Source organism: Lottia gigantea, assembly GCF_000327385.1.
Source record: "Lottia gigantea unplaced genomic scaffold LOTGIsca_46, whole genome shotgun sequence".
Classification (NCBI taxonomy): Eukaryota; Metazoa; Mollusca; class Gastropoda; family Lottiidae; genus Lottia; species Lottia gigantea.
The window spans coordinates 270,376-283,028 of NW_008709614.1; the positions used below are offsets into that span (position 1 = coordinate 270,376).

Consider the following 12,653-nt stretch of genomic DNA (forward strand, 5'->3'; position numbering starts at 1 on the left):
CATACATATCCATCCCAGCACCTTTATTAGATGAAGTAAAAGATCATGTTAACAACCTTATTTCAAAGGGTTTTATACGGAAATCAAAATCGCAATATTCGAGTCCTTTGGTTTGTGTACGTAAGAAAAGTGGTGATCTAAGACTGTGTGTAGATTACAGGAAGATAAACAAGAAGACTATCACAGACTGCAGTCCTTTACCTGGGATTCAAGATGCACTAGATAATTTGGGAGGAAGTTGTTACTTTTCACTTTTAGACCAAGGTCAAGCTTATCATCAAGGGGTAATGGGTGAAGACAGTAAGCCATACACCACCTTTGTAACGCCTTGGGGACATTACTCTTGGGAACGAATTCCGTTTGGTTTGTCTGGTGCACCTGCTGCGTTCCAAGCCTTCATGAATGACTGTCTTGAAGGACTAAGGGATAAGTGTTGTCTCCCTTATTTGGATGACATTCTTGTTTATAGCAAAAGCTTTTCTGAACGTGTGAAACATTTGGAACTTGTTTTTGATAGACTTAAGAAAAAGGGTATTCAGCTTAAGCCCAAAAAGTGTCTTTTGTTTCGTTCAGAAATAAGGTATCTTGGACATCTAGTGACTGCTAATGGTTATACTGTAGATCCAGAAGATAAAGCTGCTGTGTTGAAGCTGAAAGAAACTGTTCCTAAGAATATTGGTGATGTCAGAAAGTTACTTGGATTCCTGAGCTACTACAGGAGATATATACCTGAATTTGCAAGAAGAGCAAGACCTCTCTACGACCTGTTATCTGTCAAAACGAAGAACTCAAAGAAAAAACTTAAAGGTGGTCAAATATCATCTAGGGAAGGCGTTGATTGGAGTTCTAATCACCAGGGTGTCTTGAATGAGCTGATAGGTTTTTTAGTAACACCACCGGTTATGGCATACCCTTGTTTTGACAAGACGTTTTCTCTACACGTTGATGCTTGCTCTGAAGGTTTAGGAGCCATCCTCTACCAAGATGATGATATGGGAAAACCTCGTGTTGTAGCATATGCGTCCAGAAGTTTATCACCAGCAGAGAAGAATTATCATCTTCATTCTGGAAAACTTGAGTTTTTAGCTTTCAAGTGGGCCGTTGTAGACAGATTTAGGGACTATCTGTACTATTGTCCACACTTCACAGTATTCAGTGACAATAGTCCCCTCAGTTATATCATGACCACACCAAAACTGGATGCTGCTCGTTTAAGATGGGTTGCTGAACTAGCTGATTTCAACTTCTCCATCCGTTATAAACCTGGGAAGTTGAACAGTGATGCAGATGGATTGAGTCGGATGCCACTAGATTTCGAAAAGTATCAAAGTCAGTGTTCCGAAGAAACCAGTCAGGATGTTTTTGCCAGTGTAACTAGGAGTTTAACAGCTCAAGATGAGAAGAATTTTGTATGGTGTGCAAATAACAGGTACACAAGTACCAAATCAGAATTAAATGGTTACGACAAATTTAGAATCTTCAGTCGAGAAGAGTTAGTAACTGCTCAACAGGAGGATGAACATATCAGCCACGTGAGAGGATTGGTATTAAATGGTTGTAAACCCACAGTAGATGATAGATCCCGTTGTTCAGGTGAAGGTATTAGACTTCTGCGTGAATGGTCAAGATTACAAGTTGATCAGCATGGGTTGTTGAGAAGATTGAGAACAGTAAATGGTGAAAGACTCCATCAGTTTGTGCTTCCAAAGAAGTATCAGAAATTGGTGTTGCAGCAGCTTCACAATGACATGGGTCACCATGGTCAAGAAAAGGTGTTGTCTCTCATTCAGACTAGATTCTTTTGGCCCAATATGTCTGCTGATGTTGAACATTATGTAACCAGAATGTGTTCCTGTGTTCGGGACAAAGGTCCAAGTCGCAAAGTTTTTGCTCCTATGAAACCCATCAAAACATCTTACCCTTTTCAGATGGTATCCATTGACTTTCTTCACCTTGAGACATGTAAAGGAGGATATCAATATATACTACTGGTTGTGGATCACTTCACTCGCTATGCTGTTGCATATCCAACCACCAACAAATCTGGACGTACCGCAGCTGATAAAGTCTTCAATGATTATGTCCTGAAATTTGGTTATCCAGAGAAGTTATACCACGATCAAGGTCGTGAGTTTGAAAACGATTTCTTCAACCGACTTCAGAAATACAGCGGAATCAAGCATTCGCGTACCACACCATACCAACCTGAAGGAAATGGTCAGGTGGAACGACTTAATAGAACTTTGCTCTCGATGCTAAGGACTCTGCCAGAAGACTTTAAGTCCGATTGGAAGAATCATGTATCAAAATGCTGCATGCCTATAATTCTACCAAGAATGAATCGACAGGCTATTCTCCACACTTTCTGTTATTCGGTCGACATCCAAGACTCCCAGTAGATCTAATGTTCAGCCTAGATGAACCTCAAAAGCATCAAAGTTATAAAGACTATGTTCATAGATGGTCCGAGTGTATGCGTGAAGCCTACAAGAAAGCAGCAGAAAGTGCCCGAAAATCCAGTAGCCGTGGTAAGACCAGAAGGGATCAGAAACCACAAAGTGCTGTACTTCTTCCTGGAGATCGAGTTCTAGTCCGTAACTTGAGTGAATGAGGTGGTCCAGGAAAGTTACGTTCGTACTGGGAGAAAGACGTTCATATCGTAGTTAAGCGGATGGAAGATTCGCCAATTTATGAAGTGAAGCCAGAGAGCTATAAACGGAAAATTCGACGTCTACATCGAAATCTTCTTTTGCAATGTAATGACTTGCCAGTCGAAGAAGTAAAGGATCCCAATCCTTCAAAACCAGTTTATCGATACGATCGTTCTAAATCTCGAAGAGAATCTAGCAGTGTATCATCGTCAAAGTCTAGTGATGACATATTGGTCATACAACAGGGATCAAGCAATCAGGATAGGCAGTTAAATCCAGAGGCAGAATCTTATACTCCATTGGTAGCTAACGAAGATTGTACAAACCCACCGTTTGATCGCAGGCTTGATGAAGTTCCTCCAGAGGCAGCTGATGGAGTTGCAGATCAAGATGGAAGATCTGGTGGGAATTTATCTCAAGAAGAAGATGAAAGACCTAATGGAGATTCATCTCAAGATGATGAAAGACCTAATGGAGATTCATCTCAGGAAGAAGATGAAAGACCTATATATGGAGATTCATCTCAAGAAGATGAAAGACCTATAAATGGAGATTCATCTCAAGAAGATGAAAGATCTAATGGAGATTCATTTCAAGAAGAACTTCATTCTGGTCGAAAACGGTTACGAAAGGCACCTTCTAGGCTAACGTATGATTCGGCTGGAAATCCATCATATACAAGGTTATAAAATAATATTTCAGTGACCACTATAGTTCTGGTTAATGTTAAGATTTATTTGTTGTTTTAACTTTTGATATGATAAGTTTAAAATATTTAGTTGTAAAACTGAAAATAGGTGTAAGACAAGGTCAAGTTGCATTAGTTAATGTTAAAAGTAAACAGATATTCATATCTTAATTGTAATTAAGTATCTACATTTGTCCAGACTGATCACCTGTGACAAGTATAGCAAAGGTATCTGCAGATACCAGGAATCATCTTGTAATGTTACTTAGTTGGACCTGAAGCATCACGCTTCCCTATTAGTTAAGGGTTTTTGTTAATGTTCCTAATGTCGAGGACGACATTTATGTTGTGGGGGAGAGTGTAACAGTAGATACAAGGGGGTACCATTTTCTTATGTGTAAGGCTTAGTAGTGAGGACAGTTAAGTGGTTGAAGGGAGGTAACTCTGTTTAGTAAAAGTTACAAGTGCCTGTGTTTCAAAAGGTGACTAATGCCTGTGTGCAAGGGCAAGTCACTCTTATGACAGGAAGTTCTCTTCCATGTGCTCCTCAATGTTGATAAAGCCTATGAAATACCTAAGTTTTGTTTCTCTCCTCCCACAGGTATTATTTTGCTATAAAAGGCCAATTATGTTGCTGTCAATCTATAAGACATGGGTTTACTACACTATGTCAGTGTTTTAGGCCTTTGCCTCTGAAAATCTTGTATTTTCTATTAGTATCACACATGTTGGATGGCCCGGTGCGGTAGGCCACTCCACGTGGTAATGGGCAACCCTTATTCATTGCGCCTTTGCATTGTTCTCACAAGTTGATGTTCGTAAGACATGTTGTATATTAGTTTGTAGACTCTTATGACAGGAAGTTCTCTTCCATGTGCTCCTCAATGTTGATAAAGCCTATGAAATACCTAAGTTTTGTTTCTCTCCTCTCACAGATGATCCTGTAGAAGGTAGTACGACATTGTTTGTCTGTTGTTAACAGAGCTGTAGAAAGGGGTGTTGGTTCCAGTTGCACCATGTTATAGTGCCAGTATATGAACCCTTTCCTTGTGCTCTCCAGAAGTGTCTACCAGGCTTAGTTGTGCTGCATCGTATAATCCTGAGGTCCACCGTTGTACCGTCTTTAAAGCTGAACTTTAGGCTTAACTGAGTTACCCAGTGTTGTCATTATTTCTCATTCTCTGTGTGTCAGTCATCGCGTTGGCTAATCTGGTTGTTTTACTACTCACACTTCTCTGTTTTCACCTTCTTGGTGCAAAGAGGTGTAACAGCCGCAGCGACATTTAGTGGCGTTGAACCGATGGTCTCGTAGTACGTTGTTGGTCTGGAGTCTGGTTGTCACTTTGCAGATGGCTACAGATGGATGGTTTGATTTGGTTTGGTTTGGTATCTTCGGATCAATCTGGTATCTTGCGGTGTCGAGGTTCCGTAACATGTCGGAATGGAGAATGTCGGTAGTGTCGTCTGCTAGAATATAATCCAACGAATGAAGTCACGTGATCAATAAGTGGATTCCGTGTCAGCAGAAAATTTCTATGGAACACAAAGTGAACCATATTCTTATGTTGTTTCAGTGACTTTTAACAATAAATCACGCTACGTATCTTATTTTGTCAGTCACTATATTTTTTTTTAAATCGTGCTTCTTTGAAGGAATTGTCACTAGTTATAATGAATTGATATTAAAGATAAATACTAAGAGAAGTTATTTATATCACCCGGTATTCATACAACGTGTTTTTCTAGACTTATTTATAGATAAAACATTGTACACGAAAATAGGTGACGCATTCTGCCGCCGTTCCTGAGTTGGTTGCTCATGAAATATGGGTCAAACTGAAGGATTCATAAAGAAAATCGAAATAAACCAATTTCTATTATTTTGTAGAATATCTGAGGAAACATCTAAGACATAAATTTTTTTTTTCGTTTTTTTAACTTTGACGAAATTCGGTGTTGAATCCTTATATCCACGAAAATAGGTTACACCACTGTATTCCATAATTGGCAAACAACAGTCAGGGCAATATTGCTTATTTTTTGCAGACTTTTTGTTGAGGACTCTGATCGACTGTATTTGCTTACAATTAATCCAACCTAACATTGTGAGGATGCCAAGGCTCTAGCCCAATTCAATGTTAACATGCAGCAGTGCAGGTTTGAGTGGATTTTAGAATGGAGAAAAAGGAAGACACTTCTAGAGCTTTGTTGTCATTTCATAAGTAAGGCATATGCTTCATTTGCCTTCATTGCAAGTGTATTATATATAAGGAGGGATTTTTTTCTCAATAGCCCTTTCAAAGAGTTATAGGATTAATATTACTCTGTTACAAGTGTTGATTTTTCAGTGATAAATAAAACCAATAAGTGTTACTTCCTTATTGGTGTATGCACAATTTTTGATTGTCATACGTAAAAACTTGTTTCAGTGTCAGAATAAAGCTGTTGCTTGCTTACAGTGAATTATATATCTTTAATTTCAGAGTGGTTAAACACATTAAAAGTTTACAATAAGAAAACGTTAGAGAAGGCTGTTTATGATAGAGATAAATCTACTCCATTAATTACAGTGTCAAATCATTATAGTTGTTTAGATGAACCTTTGATATGGGGTTAGTATGGGTTTTCTGTTTAAACAAAATTTCTTTTTTTAGGGGTCATACATCTAGGTATAAAATATTTTTGGATAGAAACCTGTCACATGTAGATGGTGACATTTGTAGATGCACCTATGTGCAATGTATGTTAAGGATTGCTCTGGAATTCAATTCAAATTGAATAATAATAAAGTAGTTTGCGTATTTTACAGTTATGTTAAAGTTATCTGTTTTTGGCAATCCAACCAAAACAAGGTGGGCTATTGGTGCTCATGATGTTGTTTTTACCAATTACTGGAACTCTTTATATTTCACCCTGGGCAAGACAGTACCAGTTATTAGAGGTGATGGTGTTTATCAGGAGACAATAGATTTTATTATTGAAAGGCTCAACTTAGGAGAATGGACTCATGTTTTTGTTGAAGGTATTCTTTTTTAAAGATAATACCAATGCAATTCTGAACATGTTTCTCTTATCAGCAGTTAGTTTCCCCTATTTTTATCTAATGATTTTACATTCTAAGACTCTCAGTATTATTTATTTTATTTATACAAATATTATTGTCAAGATGCGATTCTGTAAACATGGTGGTCGAACAGTAGTATCTTAAAATGGTTGTCAGTACAAATTATAATGGTTTGTCATTGTTTCAGGTAAAGTAAATGTGGATAGAGAAAGGTTAAGATTAAAATGGGGTAAGTATTTAATCTGATATCATTTTATTGTAGGCCTACCTCTCTCTCTCCTTCTCACAATCAAAAAGTAGCTCTCCTTGTATTACCGATAGCTCAATATTACTAAGTAATACGATGCAGGACTGCATTGTGTGTAAAACATTGCAGATTATTATTATGATTTGTAGGTGTTGGTAGAATGATAGCAGAGTGTAAAACATCACCAATAGTATTACCCATATGGCATTGTGGTAAGTGAAACTATCGACGAAACTTTTTAAGCTTCGACAAAATTGTTGACCCCGGCCTAATGTCTTGAAAAAAATATTATTATTATACCAAATTCTTAGCGGACTTAATTTCATATTACTATTAGACCATTACTGTATGTTACAAGTATATAGTTATGGGAGAATACAAGGATTGTTATCTTGTATTTATAGGTCTAGATGATGTTTTACCAAATGTGAGACCGTACAGACTACATATCAGTCAGGTTTGTTCATAATACATTATATTTACAGACATTTATTGAAAATAATTTATGACATCCCAAGATGACCTGTTTAGTTTATAAAATGTTGATACTTATTTTTTTTATTGCAGAAAGTGATGTAGTAAGTTTATGACTTTTTACTTTTGAATATTAAATGTTTATATCGTGGGTGACCGCTTGAAACCTCGTACAACGATATATTACTTGAAAAAACGCAAAAAAAACTATTTGTACACGTATTTTGTTAAAATCTTTTTTATTATTTTTTTTACTGCTTTGAAAATTTAAACCTCGTATAACAATACGGGTTATTTAATTAGTGCTTTTTGAGTTAATTACAATCACGCTAAGTATACAAGCTTTCGAACGGTACCAAAAAGTCAAAATGACCCAATAAGGCATATACGAGGTTTCAAGCGGTCACCCACAATATATTTGTATGTTTTATTACAGAAAACATCCTATGTAGTTGGTGACTGTTTATATTTGGTTATTTTTTTAAGTTATCTTGTAAAATTCTATTTGGTTATTGACTGTTAATATGTTTGTCTATTTTAATACAGAATGTAACCGATTTAGTTGATGACGGTTTATATTGGGTTACTTACAGAAAGTGACCTTTTTAGTTGGTGAATGTTTATATATGGTTATTATTTATACATCCGTCCGTTCACATTCAGCTCATGCTCATTCTACAGGCTACAATTCATTACAGATTCTTTTGATTTTTTTTTTGTGAGTCAATGTCCTTATGATGATGATGATGATCTGATAATTTGCCACTGAAATAACAGTGTTTGTGAACACAATAGAGACTACAGTTTTCAACTGATTTTAATGAAACTTGATGTGCTCATTTAAATTGATAAGATCCTGACCAAGATTGAATTTGACAATCTTTCGATGAACGATTTTGAATTAAATTTGGTGTGTTGATATATTAATGAGTTCTTGGACAAGTTTGAATTTGACGATCTTTTGATGAACTTTTCTTTTGTTATTTTCCTTGACTTATGAAAAATGCGTCAAAATTTGGTTGTGAACACAATAGAGACTACAGTTTCCATCCGATTTAATTGAAATTTGGTGTGATCATTTATAGTGATGTGATATTGGACAAGTTTGAATTTGACGATTTTTCGTTCAACAGAATTTGAATTATTGCCTTTGACTAAGTAAAAAGGCATCAAACCTTGTTATATGTTAACACGATAGAGGTGACAGTTTATGTCAGAATTTTATTAAATTATGTGTGTTTGTTTAAATCAACAATATCTTGCACAAATTAGATTTTTGGTATGATTTGACACAGATAGGTGACTGCCCTTGATATACTGAAAATGTATCAGGAAAGTGGGTGTATCTTGTTGAGTTATTTGTTTGTGAACACAATAGAGACTACAGTTTTCAACTGATTTTAATGAAACTTAATGAAATAATGTATATTAATGAGTTCTTGGTGATGTTCGAACTTGACGATTTTTTGATGGGCGGTTTTTGAGTTATTGCCTTTGACTTTGGAAAAACGCTTCAAATTCTGAACACATTAGAGACTACAGTTTTCAACAGATTTTAATGAAATTTGATGTGATCATTTATATCGATGAGATCCTGATCAAGTTCGTATTTGACGATCTTTCAATATATGTTTTTTGAGTCATTCTTCTTGACTTTGGATTCTTTTGATTTTTATATGCCCACACATAGAATGGAAGCATATTGTCATCTGTCTGCTCACACTTGGCTCATGCTCACTCTACAGGCTTCAATTCTTCATGGAATCTTTTACTTTTCAATGTTGTTATGAAGATTCCGACCTAGCAAATGCACTCTTTTAGTTATATAGTACAACTTTTTCTCACTCTTCAGGCAACATTTCTTTAAGTATTCTTTTGATTTTGATATGCCCACATGTATGGAAGGGATTGGAAGCATAATATTGTCATCTATCGCCTTCCTAATATTATATTTGGTTATGAAATGTTCATATGTTTGTCTGTTTTAAAACAGAAAGTGACCTATTTAGTTGGTGATTGTTAATATTTGTTTTTTAAATGATTATATTTGTCTGTTCTATTACAGAAAGTAACCTACTGTTTATATTTGTTTATTAAATACTGATATTTTTTGTGTGTTCATCACTGAAAGTGACCTATTTAGTTGGTGACTTTTTACATTTGTTTATTAAATGTTTGCATACTGTTTTATTACAGAAAGTTACTTATTCAGATGATGACAGTTTAGATTTATTTTATATATTTGTGTTTATTACAGAAAGTTGGTTACTGTTTATATTTGGATATTAATTGTTTATACATTTGTCTGATTTTTTAAAGCTGTATATATTTTTGACTGATTTTATTTTTTACAGAAGGTGACCTATTTAGTTGGTGATCCAATGGATTTTACAGAAGATGTTGTTAAATTAAAGTCACTAAATAAATCATCTGTAAGTGAATTCAAGTTATCTTGTTATTCTTTTCTTTTCATTTATATATAGCACTGTTTTCATATGCCCACATAAAATAAGCTTTTAATAATATAATACTTCTGTTTAAAAAAAATTATTTATTCCATTGTTTTGTGTGCTTAAATGTTTATGACACAAAATTAATTTAAAGCCTTGTATCTTCATCTTGTCAAATCATTTTATTTCATCCAATTGACATTAATCATTTTCATGAGTAGTTTTGTTCATCTCTTCTTTTTATTTTGAATCAATGAATATTTTGCTGTCACCTCTGTCAGCTTGTCAACATTTCTTGTATAAAAGATGATATGTTGAACTAGTTCCATATTGACAATTTTTATTCTGGCCATACCAATTGTTATTTTATGTTTCAGAGAGAAATAAGGAAACATATAACTGATAAGATACAAGAAGTGTTATTTTCTTTACGTGAGCAAGCTGAAGTTTTACATGATCAACATACTGGAAAATCGTGACCATGTATATTAGGAATTCCATTGTTAATTCTGCAAATCGAAATTAACATAACATCTTTTTATGTTTTTATTGGTACCAAAGTATGAACTGTTAAGCATTGTATATTACACTAAACATATTTGTATGAATGGTTTTTTTCTGCTTGATTTTTATATTTGAAAGAATCTATTACTCTTAGTTTGATTTTTTTAGCTGCATTTTTGTATCTCCTTTAATAAAGATTTCTATCATCTCTGAATAAAATTTTCAAGTTTTGAACTTTGCATATGGTTGTGCCAAGTTCAATCCAAGGTAGATTGCTTTTATTTCACTTAGAAGCTGATTTTGACAGGTTTGAACATAATTGAGGGTAATTTTATAAAATGTTAATTTCCAAATGTTATAAGACAAGGCAGAGGAACACTTGGCTTCTATCTTACTGATTTGGACATTTTATGTCAACTGGACTCATTCTAAAACTGTTCATTGAACCAATGTCAACTACAAATTTGTTATCAACAATATTTTATTGATTCCTGAAAGAATTGGGTAACGAGCTTACACCTGTAACATCCTTCTCAAAAAATTGGCATGCATTTTAGCTATGTGGACAATAATTAAAATTTGTCAGTCGACTTAAAATTGCATCATTCTCCTTTAATATAGTACCAAAATTAATTGAAAACTGTAGCATCTATTATCCTTAATTTCTACCTTTTCATTTGTACAAAAAATCAGACTGTCAGACTATACTTCATGTATAATATTAGTGTAAAAAGTTTCCCGTCTGCATTTATTTTGGTGTGTGTGTCAAGGTATAAAGGGACGGGGAAGTGGAATGATTAAACTTGCATACAGGTGTGTCAGAAAAATTCCAGGACTTATGACACAAAAGATATTTTGTATCCAAACCAAACAACAAATTTCCCCTTAGAAGTAAACCCCTGGAGTCAAATCCAATCCTTCTCTTGCATACTTGCATACATTCCTATTTTCTAGGTAAATTAACGGGAAACTTGTAGTTAGGATAAGGAAATCTTTTGCAGCACTAGTTCTGGAACATCCTGACAAACCTTGTATAATGCATTATTCTTGTAGTTAGGCTAAGGAAATCTTTTGCAGCACCAGTCCTGGAACATCGTGTCAAACCTTGTATAATGCATTATTCTTTCATTATCAACAGAATAGCTTTTGTATAGTTTATTGCAAAGTTTTCTGTTCATGCAGAATTAGGCACAGGAAAGACACAAATTCACATATATATCACTTCTAGAACAAACACGACAGGAATCGACAAATAGAATAATTTACATTACATGTACATGTATATTAACAAGTGGTTGCCTTGCAAGATACGCCCACATTCCTGATACATTTTCAGTATATCAAGGGCAGTCACCTATCTGTGTCAAATCATACCAAAAATCTAATTTGTGCAAGATATTGTTGATCTAAACAAACACACATTATTTAATAAAATTCTGACATATACTGTCACCTCTAACGCTAAGAAATTATGATGTGTTTTTGAACATGGGCAATAACTCAAATTCCGTTGATCGAAAAATTGTCAAATTTAATCTTGACTAAGATCTCATCATTATATATGATCATACCAAATTTCATTTAAATCGAATTAAAACTGTAGAATCTATTGTGTTCACAAACAAATTTAGAAGCGTCTTTCATAAATCAAGGGCAATAACTCAAAAACCATTCATCGAAAGATAGCCAAATTCAAACTTGTCCAAGATCTCATCATTATAAATATGCACACCAAATTTCAGATGAAATTTCACGCTTTTTTTATAAGTCAAGGGCAATAACTAAAAAACCTTTCATCGCAAGATCGTCAAATTCGAACTTGTCCAAGATCTCATGAATATAAATGATCACACCAAATTTCATTCAGATAAGACTAAATATTACAAATTTCTATATGTATATTAAAGGCACCTTTTTTTATTTATCTTATTAAATATGGATTCAGTATTTGATTAAAATTTACTTTTAATTTGATATATTAAGTACCTAATAACAGTATAAAGGTTATACCAAGAGTGATAACACCTTAAAAAGGTAAGTTAACCTGTAAACAAAATCAAAATAATTTAGTTGTAATGACTGTTTTTGAAGTAATCATCTATTTCATCTTATCAAAAATATGGCTAGCCTGTAGAGTGAGCAAAAGTTGATTTTGGGCAGAAAGTGGCAACAACCAACATTTGTTAATGCATAAGAAACAAATTTCCATAACATAACAGTCATGGCTTAAGTGTTTTTTTACATAGATTATTGACACAATTTAACAGAGAAGAAATTTTTATAGACTAGAATTGAGATTCATTCATGATTATTTATAACATCTACCATTCTCATTTTACAATTACTCCTGTCAATTGACATTTCAGAGAAATATATACTTGTCATTGATACAGTGGAACCAAAACTAACCAAACCATTAATATACAGGGCTAACATACTCAAATATCATTTATACCTGAAATATCTTCAGACAGCTATACTCCTCACAATACCATAATTTCAAAATATAACCGGGTACAAAAGCATTGAATGCCAATAATACTCTCTTACGAAAAAATATTTGGTGTAAGCTAAA

The 12,653-nt window shown here is 34.1% G+C and overlaps 2 protein-coding genes across 2 annotated transcripts in view; both read left to right on the top strand.

Annotated features, from left to right (window-relative positions):
- The window catches only part of LOTGIDRAFT_164544 (hypothetical protein), a gene marked incomplete at both ends in the record, with an annotated part of 5,535 nt that extends 2,195 nt beyond the window's left edge, over positions 1 to 3,340 (top strand). Inside the window, one exon of the mRNA XM_009061084.1 lies at positions 2,897 to 3,340. Coding sequence (XP_009059332.1) covers positions 2,897 to 3,340 — 444 coding nt within the window. The remainder of the gene's footprint in view (positions 1 to 2,896) is intronic.
- Positions 3,341 to 4,646: 1,306 nt separating this feature from the next.
- Positions 4,647 to 10,288, top strand: LOTGIDRAFT_218317 (hypothetical protein). The gene is made up of 8 exons (XM_009061085.1): positions 4,647 to 4,725; positions 5,823 to 5,951; positions 6,149 to 6,361; positions 6,591 to 6,632; positions 6,800 to 6,862; positions 7,055 to 7,107; positions 9,479 to 9,556; positions 9,952 to 10,288. Exons 1-8 carry the CDS (start codon positions 4,689 to 4,691, stop codon positions 10,051 to 10,053), a joined length of 717 nt encoding a protein of 238 aa, XP_009059333.1. The 5' UTR covers positions 4,647 to 4,688; the 3' UTR covers positions 10,054 to 10,288.
- Positions 10,289 to 12,653: the final 2,365 nt, after the last annotated feature.